Source organism: Xenopus laevis, chromosome 9_10S (genome assembly GCF_017654675.1).
Source record: "Xenopus laevis strain J_2021 chromosome 9_10S, Xenopus_laevis_v10.1, whole genome shotgun sequence".
Lineage (NCBI taxonomy): Eukaryota > Metazoa > Chordata > Amphibia > Anura > Pipidae > Xenopus > Xenopus laevis.
In genome coordinates this window covers 85,108,266-85,125,575 of record NC_054388.1, presented here as the reverse complement: position 1 = coordinate 85,125,575, position 17,310 = coordinate 85,108,266, and the positions used below count along the sequence as shown (strand labels likewise).

At 36.8% G+C, this 17,310-nt stretch overlaps 1 protein-coding gene across 2 annotated transcripts in view; it reads right to left on the bottom strand.

Annotated features, from left to right (window-relative positions):
• The window catches only part of abat.S (4-aminobutyrate aminotransferase S homeolog), a 63,201-nt gene that overhangs the window by 17,339 nt on the left and 28,552 nt on the right, over window positions 1–17,310 (bottom strand). For both annotated transcript variants that reach the window (XM_018237370.2, NM_001089641.1), the window contains 6 exon segments: window positions 13,800–13,897; window positions 12,854–12,883; window positions 10,813–10,930; window positions 4,636–4,685; window positions 2,749–2,829; window positions 952–1,044 (listed from right to left, as the gene is read on the bottom strand). In XM_018237370.2, coding sequence (XP_018092859.1) covers window positions 952–1,044; window positions 2,749–2,829; window positions 4,636–4,685; window positions 10,813–10,930; window positions 12,854–12,883; window positions 13,800–13,897 — 470 coding nt within the window.

Here is a 17,310-nt window from a genome sequence, read left to right as displayed (position 1 = left end):
TTTTATGTAATATTGGTGTGTAGGCAGCCATCTCATGTCACTTTGCCTGGTCATGTGCTTTCAGAAAGAGCCAGCACTGCACTATGGAACTGCTTTCTGACAGGCTATTGTTTCTGCTACTCAATGTAACTGAAGGAGTCTCAGTGGGACATGGATTTTTACTAGTGAGTGCTGTTTTTATATCTACCAGGGAGCTGTTATCCGGTTACCTTCCCATTGTTCTGCTGATGGGGTGATGGGGGGGGAAGGGGGTGATATCATTCCAACTTGCGGTACAGCAGTAAAGAGAGACTGAAGTTTACCAGAGCACAATTCACATGACTGGGGGCACCTGGGAAACTGACAATATGTCTAACCTCATGTCAGATTTCAAAATTAAATTCCGTTTGCTGGAGCAGCACTATTAACTAATGCGTTGCTAGGGTCCAAATTACCATAGCAACCATACATTGATTTAAATAAGAGGCTGGAATAAAAATAGGAGAGGACCTGAATAGAAAGATGAGCAATAAAAAGTAGCAATAACTACATATTTGAAGCTTTATAGAGCATTTGTTTTTAGATGAGCCAGTGACCCCCATTTCAAAGCTGGAAAGAGTCAGAAGAAAAAAAGCAGATGATTAAAACACTGCTAAAAAAATAAAATATATATATATAAATAAAAAAATACAGACCAATTGAAAAGCTGCTTAGAATTGGCCGTTTTATAACATACTTAAAGTTAACTCAAAGGTGACCCACCCCTTTTAAGTGAAGTTTCTAATATTAATTTGTATTTTATGCATTATTTTATGTATTAAAATAACAGAGGGAGAAAAAAAGTTAATTTCTAGTGAATGGAAATATTCATTAAATGATGACATGAGAAGTGGCGAACTGTTGAAAATAATAGCAAACACAGTTGTGAACTAATGAGCATTTTAATTATCAACTATGTAGCAATGTACTTACTCTGTACCACATAAATGTAAGCTTAAAAGCATTTTCATTAGAGCATGATCCACAGGACATTGTAATAACTTGTCTTAATGCTTTAGGCCCAATCTGAAAAAAAAAAAAAGTAGTAAATTAAAGAAAAATAAACCCACAGGCTATTTAAAACAGGGCTTTTTTGTATTAAGTGATAATCACCTAATCTTACCCCTACAACTACACAGCTCTGCAAAACAATCACAGAAGTTTTGCCCGATTTGGAAAAGGACGATCTACCCCAGTCTGCCTAAAGTAGAATTACCAAGCTTTTCTTGCTCCTTTGTTCCCCTCCAATAACAACAACAACCCCACTGCCAATTTTCCTTATTTTAAAACCAATTGAAGGCTGAACCTTTATTCAAATTAACATAAGCAGTGAAATTAAACTTTCTCTGCTATAAAGTAAAACAATTTAACTTCCTAATAAAATAAAGCCATATCCAATGAAAGCCCATTAATATACTGTATTTACAGGTATGGGAGCCCTTATCCGGAAACCTGAAATCCAGAATTATGGAAAGATAGTCATTCTTCACCAAATAATTCTAATATTTGATAATATTGTTTCATTTTCCTCTGTAATAATAACAGTACCTTAACAGTAACAGTACCTTATACTTGATCCTAACAAAGATATAATGTAATCCTTACTGGAGGCAAAGCAATCCTATTGGGTTTATTTACAAGGTATGGTTATTAAAATTACTCAAAATACACCTTATCCATAAAACCCTAGGCCCCACAAATTTGAGATAATAAATTCCATATGTGTACTATTAATCTACATAACATTGTCAGAGAAACTCATATACAGAATGTATGATAGCTCAAACATTTTGCTTACTAGAATATTATAAAAAAACATTAAAGCAACACCATTTTCAGTGGACGCCATGCTTAATTTAACAGTTAAAAAACAGATTTTATTTATATTTGTTATGCTTTTTCGTTAAAATCTGGAACCTTACATTTGTGCTTTGAACTGATCTTTTGTGATTGAAGGTAACAGTTCAGGATGTTTCACAAGTATGTTGGGTGCAGGGAAGATTTGATTACAAATCTGTTTCTCTAATCTCTTTTGTTAAAGGTTATTATTTATCCTAAATTAACCTATAATGATCATCTTCCACCTGCAACTTCTGTTCATGAACCCAAACTTACAAGATCAAGTGCTTTCTATTTGTGAGAGCCACTGGTTACATGTTATGTACACACAACGTTTATGAATGTTGTATAATGTGGAACAGAATAGTTATGGGCAGTGAACCCCTTTGTTCAAGCTGAGTTTAATAAACAGGGTAAGTAAACATACTTTTTGACTATTGTTTTAATAATGAAAAATGGTTTGTTTTGTTGATAATCCCTGAATAAAGAGGTATACTGCCCTTTTAAAGAGCTGGAACTAGGGGGTAGTCATAAGAGGCTTCTTCTGGCAATTTTAGAATATTGTTTATTGCTGGTTTATTAAGCAAATCTTAATGTGCCATTCAGCTTTATAAAAAGAGTCTGCCACACCATAATAAGGGGTGATAAAGTGTTCTACGAGGGGAGTTCCCTGGCCTGATTCTGTGGGCTTATTTTTTCACCCACTTAAAAGCTAACATTTTAAAACATTATTGCTATAAAGTCTATACGTTTAAAAAACTGTCGCATTATGCTTTCAAATAAGTAAATCATAAGGAATATTTTATTGTTTATTAATAAAAGGTAATTGAATATCTGAAAATAACACAGACAATTGGAAGTCAGTCACTTTGCCCCCCCCCAAATATTTACCGATAGTAAGGAATCCTCTAGTTTTTCTGTGAAGTTCTCTGGTGGTAAGATGCCAAGTGCTGGTCTGTTAACAAATGTGCTCTGAAAAAATCAAAATAGCTTATAAATATAGATTTTATGATACACAAGGAATGAAACCAGTAACTGTACCAGTAGAACATTGTATGGAATATATTTTGCAAATAAACTCAAACCTCATTGTAATGTTTATTCAATCAGAGATTAGCCGATTTTACATTAAGATTGTTTGAAATATGTTTCTTTGTATTCCTGCAGGCAGTATCTGAAGTCGATATCCACCCCAAAACAGCTTTCTGTATATAAAGTAAAATGTAATTCTATGAAACTATTACACAATGGTTACGCTGCTTTAGAGACAGAGAACATTAAGGGACAAATAAACACTTCTTTCATCTACAAATACATTTAGAAATAGCCATTGAAACTATTCAGTTAATGATTACTCGAAAGTTGATTAGAATTACATTTTCTTTCAGTATGCAAAAAAAGCAGTTTTTGGGGGTATACGTGTAATTGTATTTAAAAGCAGTATATGCTTATTTTTATTTTTTTATGTGCTCGGTTGGTGACTAGTGAAACAATACAGTAAAAGTCAATTCTCCAATTTTTTCCACAGCCAGCAGAGTTATGGTCTTGACTCTAGAGAGACGTAGCATGTACAATTAGCAAAGTATCATTGAGTAAAATGCCTTGGTACTTAAAGGAGATATATAGAATAAAAGAAAAAAAATGGCCCCTTTATTGAAGCTCCCTATAGATGTTCACTGGTCTCTGTCAGAGTGAGGGGTGGGTGTGTCCCAAAAGTCCCTGCCAGAAGCACAGTAGGAGGAGAATAGCCAATAACAGCTTTGCAATCACACAAGCAAAGACAGGCTTCAGTTCCCTATTAGGTCAGCCTAGCTGCTGATTGGTACCTTCCTATTGTGCAGTGTGCAAAGTGCCGCCATTTCCCTGGTACAGCCAGAGAATTCAAAGAACAGAAAGTGGGACAGGCTAGAACAGAAAAACTTCTTTTTCAAAGACAATCCTTCTATATCTAAAATAGTATATTGCTCTGGTATATACTTGTTTTTTTTTTTTTTTCCTTAATATGTCACCTTTAACTTGCTCTACTTTTAACAGTGCTTATTTCATGGATGAGCCACAAGCATGTTGGGTAAGAAGCCCAGAACAAAGATAACAACATACCTCCATTTCTTGGGCTGTTGTATGTTAGAATTGAACTAACAACAACAACCAAAAGATAAATAAAAATGCTGATTTGATGACATACATTAAGAGGAAAATATAGGTAAAGCTCTGCTATGTTCTATGCACTGGATGTTTGGCAATTTACACCAATAAGCAAATTCATTTAGATCCACAGTTCCCATTTCTAAGGTCTGTTAAGGTTTTACATTTATTTAAAGCTTGAATGCAAATCTCACACCTCTGAACTTTACAGATGGTTTCCTAATGGCATGTTAAAAATCTGTAGTGCTTCCATAGCAGAATACCAGAATGATAGTATGTGTGTCTGAAAACAGAGCACATGACTAAAGTATGTAAAAAATATTCTGCTACTATGGGGCTGTAGACTACTGCTGGCACTGACATTAGATGGAAATGATTAGTGGATATTCCCAACATTTTATTACAACTGCTTTCCCCAGAACATGAACTGTTCTTCTCAATCCCAGCACTCCCTACACTGCAACTATACTTCCAGAAATGCATTTGAACTCCTCACTTCCAGCAATGGGTAACATAAGTATAAGAATAATAAAGGAATAATGAGAGCCAAGGTGCTGAACTATGGCAAATTTGCAGTTACTCTACATAAGAAAATGCTGCAGATGAATGGCATAAATTATTTGTTGAACTTACCAAATTCTGTGGTTGCTGCAGAATTTTTATAAGGGCAGGATGATTATAGCCTAAAAAAAGAATGAAGTTTACAGTTATGACATGTCAAGAATTTCATTAGAAGTCCAAACATAGAACAGAATGATGAAAGGAAATGAGATATCATGTAAACAGGCTGAAAGAGATCCGGTTCATAAATCACTGTCTTTAGGAGGGGATTAGGATTAGCAAGAGGTATGTACAGTATGAATTCCAAGAAGGGGGACAGGACAAGGAATAGTGTTCATTCTCCTGCTGACAATTTGAAATTTCTTTGCAATTCCAAAAATGTTTCTAATTGCTAGTACCAGTGGCCCATATTTCTATCTCTCTTCCCTTACACACTGCCTGATACACCAAAAGACCATCTAAAGAAAAATCTCCCAGTACTGGACATCTGTATACACTGCACAGTCGGAAAAATGCATGCATTCCTGCGAGTATATTAACCCCAATAGACTGTTATTTGTTTAACTATATTTCAAATTTTAGAAAAAATCTATTTCGATTAGAAAACTAAATGGAAAATCAATGCAAATCTTTTTTTATGGGCTAAAACAAATTTGTACAGTGTATTCCACACATTTGAGTTGACCCCCTACACACATTTAACCAGTTTTAAAACATGTAACAGATTTTCAATTAAAATTGATTGTTGTGTAGTAAAGCTCCAAAATTCCAGGAAGGCCATCTCCAATAGACTTAATTTTAAGTCTGTACCATGCCATCTATCCAACATCAGATCACCACTATTAGAAGCAGGTGGAGCCTGCTGCTTAATAAAGAAGGGCAATCAGTGGTCTGTCTGGCATTTTTGAGAATCCTGGCTCTCTTTTCCTCTGCTCTGACAGCCCGGCAATTATACTTGGTGACTTCAATAGTCACATTGATGACTCCTCCCAGTTGTCATTAGGCTTTAAATAACACCTGTATGTCAATAACATCCAGATACATTTAGACACACCTTCACTAACCTGCTGAAGTTTAGACCCAGATTGCCGACTACCTAGAAGCTATCTCCAACGCCACATCAAGCTCAACCCAAAGCTAGTCCATCTCTTCCTTTCACCATTATTATTTATGGCAGGACCATTAACCCTGTTAACTTAGCATGCTGCTTGGGGGTCATATTCCAGTCTCTCTCCTTTTCTAACCATATTAATACTAGCATCAAAACCTGTCGTTTCTTCCTCCGCAATATAGCCAAGATCTTTTCTTTCAGAAACAATAGCCAAAACACTAATCCACACTCTTATCCTATCCCATTTAGACTAATGCAATCTCCTACTAACTGGTCTTCCTGAATATCGCTCTCTCTCCTATCAATCTTAAAATCCACTACTGGGATCCTTCTGCTCTCTACCAAGAGGGAACCTGTTCAAACTAAAATCCTTAGCATGGCTGCCTGTTGAGCAAAGGATAGCCTTATGCTTACATTCAAATCCCTTTACTCCTCTGCTCCTCACGACATTTCTCACTGTACGTTCCTGTTAATTTTCTCCCTTCTTCTCAGAGCCACTTTCTTGTCACACCATCCACATCCTCTGCCACCTCTAGTCGCAAAACTTGCTGCTCGTTACCTATGGAATTCAATTCCTGAATTCCTCCTCTCTCAATCTCTTCAAGAAAAAACTAAAAGTCTACCTTTTGGAGCACTAGAACATTGGGTTCGTCCTGGTACCTATTGGACAATGCCTTTATCTTGTGCACTTTTCCCTCCAATTTGTGCCTATATGTTAGCCACCCTCCCACTTACACTGTAGGCTCTACGGGGCAGGGACTTCCTTCCCATTGTCTCTTACCACATTACAATTAAGCTCTGTGTCCTAATATCAGTTTTGTTTACTGTTTATATTTATTGTATTTATTGTATACTTTTCATATATTGTACTTTTATTTATTATATAGCTATGATTCTATAGCTCCTAAACAGCACTTTAAAAATAAAGTTAAACATACATATATAGTGGCAGATTTACTAAAGGGCGAAGTGGCTAACACTAGCGAAAATTCTCCAGCGTGACTTCATTTCATTACTTCGCCGATTTACTAACGGGCGCTGGCGTAAATTCGCTAGCAAAGTGGACCTACTCTAGCGCTACTTCACACCCTTACGCCAGACGAAGTTGTGCTATGGTGAAGGGACGTAACTATGCTAATTCACTTACTTGCGCATTTTACTGAACGTTACCTCTTGCGCCAGACTTGCCTTCACCACCTCAGACCAGGCGAAGTGCAATAGAGTAGATAGGACTTGCTTCAAAAAAAGTTGCAATTTTTTCTTTGTCCCAAAAAACGCTAGCGTCTTTTACTTTGTGATAGGCTGCAAAAGATTGTAAATTTTTTCTGGGGTACCCGGCTTCCCCCTACATTTACATATGGCACATAAACTATACAGTGGGCACATGTATAGGGCAATATAACAACTGTATTTTTTTTATTAAGCTTCCCTGGGCTTGTTTAGCGTAATGTATTTGCTGCAACATATACGTCCATTCAACTTTAACTTCCCGCCGTATGCAAATGAGGCAACGCTAGCGCAACTTCACTTTGTTTGCCGAAGTAACGCTAGCACAACTTCACAGCGTTCCGCGCCATGGACGGAACTTTGGATTTTAGTGAATTATCGTTGTCTTGGCGAATCTACGCCTGGCGAAGTGTTGCGATGTGAGCGCAGCCGTCGCTGGCGAGTTTTCGGAGGTTAGTAAATTTGCCCCGTAGACTCTGGGATAGCGGTAGTAGGAAAAATTACGCCTTTCCTCTTCTTTTTCTCCTTCCGCAATCCTCCTGCGGTGGGTGTAATATCATAATATCCACCCTCATTTCTCATCGGCGTGCCTCTCCTACAGCATAGCCCACACCTTTTGTTGCTGCCCCCAATCTTTTCTACCACATAGTATTAGGTACCAAGAAGAAACATCCTAAATATGAATGCCAGGGCTCCACTGAACATTTTGATGGCCATTATGCATAGAATTACAAAAGTTTTTGCATTTAGAGACCCCAAAATGAAATTAGTCCATACAAATTGTCCTGGAGGTTACTTGAAAAATCAACACATTTATTGCATTTTTGTGTGGTAGAAATGCAAAAAAAACACACTGACCCCCCCTTTGTAAAGGACACATTCAGGAGAATCCAAAATGGGCAACAATGTCTTTGTACTCCAAACTACTGAGTCGCAATGCTTTCCCAAATTTTTCAGTTTTCTAGCATCATATCTCCCACATAGCATTAGGTACCAAGAGAAAACATCCTAAATATGAATGCCAGGGGTCCACTGAACATTTTGATGGCCATTGTGCATAGGTTTACTGAAGTATCTGGCATTTTGGGGTTTTGGGGGTGCACAACATGAGCTCAGTGTGGTTTCACACTTGCAGGACTTGCTAAGCCATTTTTAACTATTTTGTATGTGTCAGTAACATAATATATATATATATACATCCTTGATAAAGGCCTGAATGCAGGCCGAAACGTTGGATGCACAGTGTATGAAGAATAAACACTATTTTTGATTGAAGATAAACGGTGTGCTGGTCCATTTTGAAAAATATATATATATATATATATGTGTATATTGTACAAATTCTAACTAATCCCTAATCCCAGTGGATAACATCAGAAAACCAAGGACTGTTGCCTTGTTAATTAACTTCCTTTTGCTTGGAGGAGAGCTATATAACCTAAAAAAACCACAAATCCAAGGCCCCTTGGAATAGTAGAGAGATAATAGGTTAAGATTGAGCAGTTCAAATCTATGGAGATTGAGAATTATTCAATTAAAACCTAATGAAAAACTGCCTCAAGAGTCACATGCCCTAATTCATGTTTCACATTCAGATACTATGCCCCCCTTGAGGGAAGCTCAACAGTTTGGGATCCACTGCTCTGAAATGGTGCACAACCAAACTGTATGCTGTATGCTTTCTTGTCAGAGAAAGTCAAATGTCAAATGTGAAAAGTGCATTAGGGCACACAACTATCTGCATTTTAGGATCAATCTTTTATCATACCAATATCTTTTACCAAGATTTTATAAATTATGTATTGTTTTCATTTTTTTTTTTTAGCTATTTAGAGCCATATATCTTGTTTCAGAAGTGGAGTTAATAAAAATTCAGGAAGATTTAGACAGCCTATGTTAAAAATTTATGAAAGTCGACTTGCACGGAAAGAATTAAACAGATCACTGCCCCAGGAACCAGAAACTGGTTTAAATGCAATACTGCAACTTAAAATGACTGTAGGGGACCCAATAAATTCTACGTCTCAGAAGTCCTCTACTATCTCAGAATGAAGTTTTAGCGATGTGGTAATGGTGGAGCTCGTCCCATACACAACAGCTCCTGTTCGATCGCAGCTCTCGCGATGTGTCGGCCCCTTCCAACCGGCTGCTACAACAATCACTTTTTACCGCTACGGAGCGCTGGTCAAAACATTCTGAAGTCCGGTATAATTAATATTAATTTTTGGCTATATTCATGCGCTTAAAGATTACACAGGAGGGGATTTACTTCTAACGCGTTTCATGTCAAAAAGACTTGACACTTCATCTCAGAATGCCCGGGTTCTGTTATCAATGCCCTGTGGGAGGGAGGTTTCTCTAAATGGCCCAGGAATTGTAGGTTCTGTCCACAGATTATATAATAGGTGGGAGCACAAGTTTCTTCATCTTTGGACTCCACTCCAGGAAGGGACAGCTGCTGTTGGAAGCCTGGACTATAAGGCCCCAATATCAGCATCTTTAGATAAATTAGGGGAGCAGGGACCCCCCGTGGATGAGAAAAAAAAATAGTTGATTGCAATATCAATCATAGCACACTCAGGAGTTGTGAGATAGATAGGCTAGTGAGTGAAACCAGCTTTAATGCAATGTAGTAAGTAATAATCTGAGACAATTTGCAATTGGTTTTTCAGTTACATGTATGGGACCTGTAATACAAAATGCTCGGGACCTTGGTTATTCCGGATAAGGAACCTTTCCATAATTTGGATCTCCCTGTCTTAACTCTACTAAAAAATAATTTAACTATTCAATAAACTGAATAAGATTATTAGGATTAATTATATCTTAGTCAGGATCAAGTACAAGGTATAGTTTTAGTATTACAGAAACAAAAAAGGAAATCAATTTTAGAAGTTTTCAATTATTTCATTAAAATTTAATCTATGGCAGGTGGCCTTCCTATAATTTGGAGCTTTAGGGATAACGGGTTTCTGTATAAAAGATCCCATATCTGTATTTAGATTTTCATTCAGTAGCTCTCTAGTTTGCCATTTCAATAATGTAGTTGCTAAGGTTCAAATTACCCAAGCAACCATGCATTGATTTGAATATGAGACTGCAATATGAATAGGAGAGGCCTGAATAGAAAGATGAGAAATAAAAAGTAGCAATAGCAACACATTTGTAGCCTTACAGAGCATTTGTTTTTAGATGGGGTCGGAAGAGTCGGAAGAAGGTAAAACAATTCAAATTCTATAAAAAAAACCAATGAAGGTCAACTAAAAGGTTGGTCCCGAACTGCGCATTTGCCGAAAGTCGCGGTAATTTTCAGAAATTTACGTAACTTTCTGCGCCAAAACTTCCAAAGAAGACCAAACAAAGAAAGATGGCATCTGTGAACTCCAAGGCCAGAATCTGCACGGAGGGATTAGTAAAAAATTAGGGGCATTTGCCCAGGGGGGCAGGTAGGCTGGGGGTAGGAGGGAGGGTTTTTATTTTTTACAGGTTGAATTCTCCTTTAAAGAAAGACTATACCTATGTATGACTCTATAAAATTACACATTTGTTGCCTTACAGAGCAGACTCAAGAGTCAGAAGAAGGTAAAACAATTCAAATTCTATAAAAAAAAAACAATGAAGGTCAACTGAAAGGTTGCTTAGCCATTCTATAAACATACTGAAAGGTAACATAAAGTTGAGCCACCCCTATACCTTGTACTTGAACATTTCTAGTATAGGTAAATCTAAAAACTTGTACTTGATCCTGACAGATATAATTAATCCTAATAATCTTATTGGGTTTAATTTATATTTTAAATATGAACTGTTCATTACAAAAGACAGCAGAAATCAAAAAGACATAACTGTGCCAACAACATGCAAAGCAGTGATGATAGGCAGCTGGGCCATCAAGTATTTTTCCTACTTACCAATAGGAACAGATGATATTTGTGAGTACAAATCTAGCATTCGGTTTCCATCCACATCAACAAGGTAGTTGCCTCTGCTCTCTTCATAGTTGCAAAAGAAGTGCACAGCTTCAGAATTCTAGGTGATCAAAAAAATGTATAGAAATAAAAAAAACAGGATTTTACTTTCTTTAATGAAAAAGAAACCTATCTCCAATATACTTTAATTAAAAAATGTGTACTGTTTTTATAAGAAACCTGACTGTATGCAGTGAAATTCTCCCTTCATTTACTGCTGTGGATAGGAATTTTCAGATGGTCCCCAACTGCTGAGCAGGGAAACAATCATACTTATGAACAGCAGGGGGAGCCCCCGCCTTACTTACCAGCCATGCAGAATTCAAGCAGCTTTGTTTATGACGTTCCCTAAGCAGCCCAGACCACAAGGAGCATGCGCAGGGTCAGGGTCAGGCAAAGATGTTTAACAAAGTTACAAGATGACAGCCCCCTGTGGCCAACTTTGAAAGTATAAATCATTTGTTTGATTAGGCTTGTGGTGCAGTAAGTTCATTCTTATGTTTAGTATACAAAATACAGAATTTCTAGCCTTATTCTATTTTAGACTTTCATTGTCCTTTAAATATCCATGATTGGTTTAGAACTGTAGGGAAGGTCACATACTAGCACCTTGCTTCATCTTTCTCAGTTTAAGAGAGTGCAGATATTCATAAAAAAAGCCAGACCATCACGAAACAGGGGCTCAAGATAAAATATGTAAAAGGGCAATATTTACGGAAAAGATATTCCTGTTTGGCAAAACTCATTAATAGGCCACTTATTATGATATAAACTATATGTTAAGAGCCACATTTATCAAGGGTTGACTTTCGAATTAATGCGAGTTTTGTTTAAAACTCCCATAAATTGGACCTATCGAAATGTATCAATGAAATCGTATTTTCTCAGCTCGGACGAATTGAATCGAACCAAAAAAGTCGAATCGGAATTCAATTCGCATTATAAAAACTAGATTCACGTTTTTTTCTCCTGAATGTCAGAAGGGCTGCAAACATCACCAAAATTGGTCAAATTAGAGTTCTTAAAGGGCCAGAGTATGCTAAATCTCGAAATTCGAATCGAAACTCGATTCGAGTTTGGATAATGTATCCCCTAAGTGTTGATGCTGGGGATACAATTTTCCTTTAAAGGAGAAGGAAAGGTCATTTAAACTCAGGGTGCCAAAAGTTTGGCATCCCAAGTGATTATATTTACATACCTGACACCCTGGGCCGGTGCTCCTATCAGCAGAAAACTGCACCGGCCTGGGGGTTCTTCCAGCAAGCACCACTGAGTGATCCTCTACCTGATTATTCTTTCATGCTGTGCATGAGCAGTAGAGTGAAAAGTTGAACTTTACTGAAAAAGCCGGCTATTTTGTTCTACTGCACATGCATCTGCCCCGGGATATTTGAAAACTGAAGAGGCAGGAAGAGGATTGCTCCGTTGTGCTCGCTGGAAGACCGTGGGCTGGTGCAGTTTTCTGCTGATAGGAGCACCAGCCCGAGTGTCAGGTAAGTAAATATAATCACATGGGGATGCCTAACTTCAACGGTTAGAAGTCATCATCGGTTAGAAGCAGTTCAGTGTTCCTCCAGTGAAAAGAGGGTTTCATTGAAGTAAATAGTGTGCAGAACTTACTAGCAAGGGGAACTTATTCAGAAGGCTACAGATATAGGTCAACCCTGGCTTATATTTTTGGTTATTTTCTGTCATGATTTAAATGTAGTCAGAAAGTCTTATGAACTCAGCTAAAAATGACAGTTTCATTTATGTTATCACATTTAGACTATGTCGCTTACTATTAAGAAATCTGATTGATTTAATAATATTTTTTTGCTACTGGATCTGTTTAGAAAACAGGTGTCATCTACAGTGGCATGTTCTAGAAGGAATCAAGCAAGGAAATCATTATTCAAACAATTGTCATGTGATGGTTATTATTAACCAATAATATTTTAATTTTATATAATTAATTTTTAAAAAAAGCAGGTGTTGAACTTACCTGTATTGCACTAAGTTGTTTGATCAACTCCTAAAAAATACAAAAAGAATAATTTAAAGAAAATGTGTATTTCCCCAATTACTACAGTGGGCCAATATGAGAATAACATTGTTAATTCCAAGAAACTACTGTTAATTGTTTTACTGATAAAACTGAACTTGTGTATATGAGTGGAAGCACTTCTGGAACAGAAATTAGAGTGTACTGTGGCAGGGACTGATGCAATTACTCATTACTTGTAAAATCATAATACATATTGCTTAGAACTATATAAATGATGGATAATAATAAGAATAAGCAAAAAATACTGCTAAGTTGGCATTCTGTGCCAAGATTTGAACATTAAAATCTAGGGCTCCCTCTCAGGGAAAACTGGAGAAATCAAAACATCCTGGCCTGCAGCTATTTATTCATTTGAAAAAGAAAAGGGCTGCCTAGAGCAGACGCTGGCCCTTACAGTTGGGTATAATTTGGGAACACTGACTTAAGCCAGTGCCACAACCAAAAGCAATTGCTTGCCATTTGCAGACTTGTTAATTGCCTTACACAGGACATTTTGACACACAAATGTGCCCTCAAGTGCAAAAGTCATGATAGGCTAAGGCAAACCACCCAATCTCATCTACAGGTGAATTACTGTAATCAAATGGCTGCTGTTTTAGTTAAGGCACATTATTTTTGCTGGTGCTGCCTGTTATCCAGTTCAGGTTGAATTCTCTTTTGTGGCCAGAATTTGGCTTCAGAGCACAATTTGCACTAGCCTTAAAAATCACTTGACTTGTTTACTAGTGTATGGCCATTTTAAGATTCTGCACCACGAGGAGATTAGTTGTCTCATGTATTCCTTTCTTTTCAGATAACAATGAAACCTACAGGCAGCTACAAATACCATATATGACCATTCTTTTAGGCTGTTGCTTTAAAATTATGAAATCCTTTTACATACTCGTGATCTTGGTCCTGGAACTTCTGTCTTCATAAGAGGACCGTCATATTCAAAATCAACATTTTTTTTTGAAGCAGCTTGACTGATATATCTATTACCTAGAATAAAAAATAATGTATTATTAGGTCTAGGTCATATCCTAAAACCATCATTAAAGGGGAAAAAAGTGTACATACCCAATACTATTAAAAAGACAATAACTGAAACAGAACCATGTCAGACTATGTTACAAATGTTTCTTTGCAGCACAAAGTAACAGGAAAATGTAACTAAACAGGGTGAAAGAAAATTATAGCACGACATACAATACACTACATACACCTCTTAATTCTTTGGAGTTGTGTTTATCATTGGCTGAGCTTTCAAAGTAGCAACTTCCTTTTAATTTATACGTTATGGAAACAGTAGTATTTCAGCAGTGACAAAAAGTTTATTGGATTAACAGAAAATATGCATCATAACAAAATTAAACAGGTGCATAAATTTGGGCACCTCAACAGAGATATTACATCAATACTTAGTTGAGCCCCCTTTTGCACATGTAACAGCCTCTAGACACCTCCTATAGCCTTTGACGATTCTGGATGACGGTATTTTTGACCATTCGTCCATACAAAATCTCTCCAGTTAAATTTGATGGCTGCCGAGCATGAACAGCCTGCTTCAAATCATCCCATAGATTTTCGATGATATTCAAGTCGGGGGAACTGTGACGGCCCTTCCAGAATATTGTACTTTTCCATAAATGCCTTTGTAGATTTCGAAGTGTGTTTAGGGTCATTGTCTTGTTCGGGATATCCAGCCCCGGCGTAACTTCAACTTTGTGACTGATGCTTGAACATTATCCTGAAGTATTTGTTGATATTGGGTTGAATTCATCCGACCCTTGACTTTAACAAGGGCCCCAGTCCCTGAACTAGCCACACAGCCCCACAGCATGATGGAACCTCCACCAAATTTGACAGTAGGTAGCAAGTGTTTTTCTTGGAATGCAGTGTTCTTCTTCCGCCATGCAAAGCTCTTTTTGTTATGACCAAATAACTACATTTTTGTCTTCAAAATGACTGTGGCTTGTCTAAATGAGTTTTTGCATACAAAAAGTGCCATTGTTTGTGGCGTGAGTGTTGAAAGGGCTTTTTTCTCATCACCCTGCCATACAGATGTTCTTTGTGCAAATTGCGCTGAATTGTAGAACGATGTACAGATACACCATCTGCAGCAAGATGTTCTTGCAGGTCTGTGGAGGTGATCTTTGGGTTGTCTGTAACCATTCTCACAATCCTCCCCATATGCCGCTCCTGTATTTTTCTTGGCCTGTCAGAGCTGGCTTTTACAGCAACTGCTCCTGTGGCCTTCAATTTCCCGATTACATTCCCTACAGTTGAAGCTGACAGTTTAAACCTCTGAGATAGCTTTTTGTAGCCTTCCCCTAAAAACCATGATACTGAACAGTCTTTGTTTTCAGATCTTTTGAGAGTTGCTTTGAAGATCCCATTAAAAACCTTTTCTCTTTTTATTTTCTGATACGACACACCTATAAAAACTGCCATAAACATGAAAAAAATGACCAATTGAAATCTATTAAAAATCTAGAATTTTTCTAAATTCAGTTGAATAGAACCAACCCGCAAACTCGAATCAAACCGAGTTCGATTCAAGTTTTTTCACTAAAAAATGTTTTTTTAATAAAAAAGTTTTTCTACAAAAGTTCACCAAATGACTACAAATTGATTGTAGGAGGTCCCCCATAGGCTAAAACACAAATCTGGCTGTTTTTATATGGCGAATTGTCAAATTCTTAAAGGGACCGTACATGATAAATTTAGAATTTTTTTTAAACTTGAAATGAATTTGGACTATTCCCAAATTCAACCCTTGGTAAATCTGCCCCTTAATTTGTTGTAACCTGATTGTCATCCCATTGACTGAAAACACCAGACTCTGATTTCACCTTCAAATTATATTATACTCCTAAGGATTCACTTACTTTTGCCACACTCAAATATGTTATTGGTCATTTGTTTCAATACATTAACAAATACAAACATTTTTGTTTCATTGAAAGGAACAGTTAACACCAAAAAATGTAAGTGTTTTAAAGGAATGGTAATATTATGTACTGTTGCCCTGCACAGCTAAAACTGGTATGTTTGCTTCAGAAACACTACTATAGTTTATATAAAGAAGCTGCTGTGTAGCCATGGGGGCAGCCATTCAAGCACAGGATATACAGTAGATACCAGATAAGTTCTGAAGAATCCTATTGTATACTATATATCTTATCTGCTATCAGCGGTGTATCCTATGCCATTTATCCTTTTTTATCTTTGAATGGCAGCTCCCATGGCTACACAGCAGCTTGTTTATATAAACGATTGTAGCGTTTCTCAAGCAAACACACCAGTTGTACCAGTGCAGCAAAACAGAACATTACATTTTCATTTTTTTAAAAACTTTAATTTTTTTGATATTGCTGTTCCTTTAACTAGGTTGTCTTCTTCTACTTTTAGGACAGATGACGTTTTAGGTCACATTCATATAAAACTATAGAAACTTTTAAGCATGGCTGCATTTTGTACCATAGGAAGGCTGTATCTTCAAACATATAATACCAACTGTATGTTGCCAAAAAAACTTTTGGGCAAAGTGTGCAGTCTAGCCCCCATATGTAATATAAGGCACTACATTTGCCCAGGAGCAGTAACCAATAGCAACCAATAAGATGTTTGCATGACCAGTAAATGCTACCTGCTGATTGGTTGCTATAGGTTACTGCACTTAGTGCCTTTTATTACATAACCCCATAGGTCTTTACCAGGTTACATAACACTGGAAATATTGTCGCTAAAGGAACACACAGCATACCATAAGATGAAAATTGTAGTAAAACATTGTGGCTATTATGTATCCATTGGCTTGATATACTTATCACCAATAATGGTAAAGAGACATGGATATGAGAACAGAAACAAAGAACATATAATACCAAAGACACTCCCAATATCCTAGTTCAGGGGTGTCCAAAAGGTAGAATGGGATCTACCAGTAGACCTTTAGAGAGTAGATCTCAAGACACTGTAAACAAACAAAGCTTGTCTAAATCACCCTCCTGTTTCAAGCTTTTCATTCAGATATGTATTATGTTAAGGCTACAGAGGAAATAGTTGTTTGTTAAATATAGCAATATACATTTTCTCATAAATCAATCTATGTATGGGATCTGTTATCCAGAATGCTCAGGACCTGGGGTTTTATAGATAAAGAATCTTTCCATAATTTGGATCGTCATACCTTAAGTCTACTAGAAAATCATGTAAACATGAAATAAACCCAATAGGCTGGTTTTGCTTCCAATAAGGATTAATTATATCTTATGATTATCTTACAATTATTATATCTTATTACGTTTGGATCAAGTGCAAGGTACTGTTTTATTATTACAAAGAATAAGGAAATTATTTTTAAAAAATTGGATAAAATGGAGTCGGAGCTTTCTGGCTAATGTTTACAG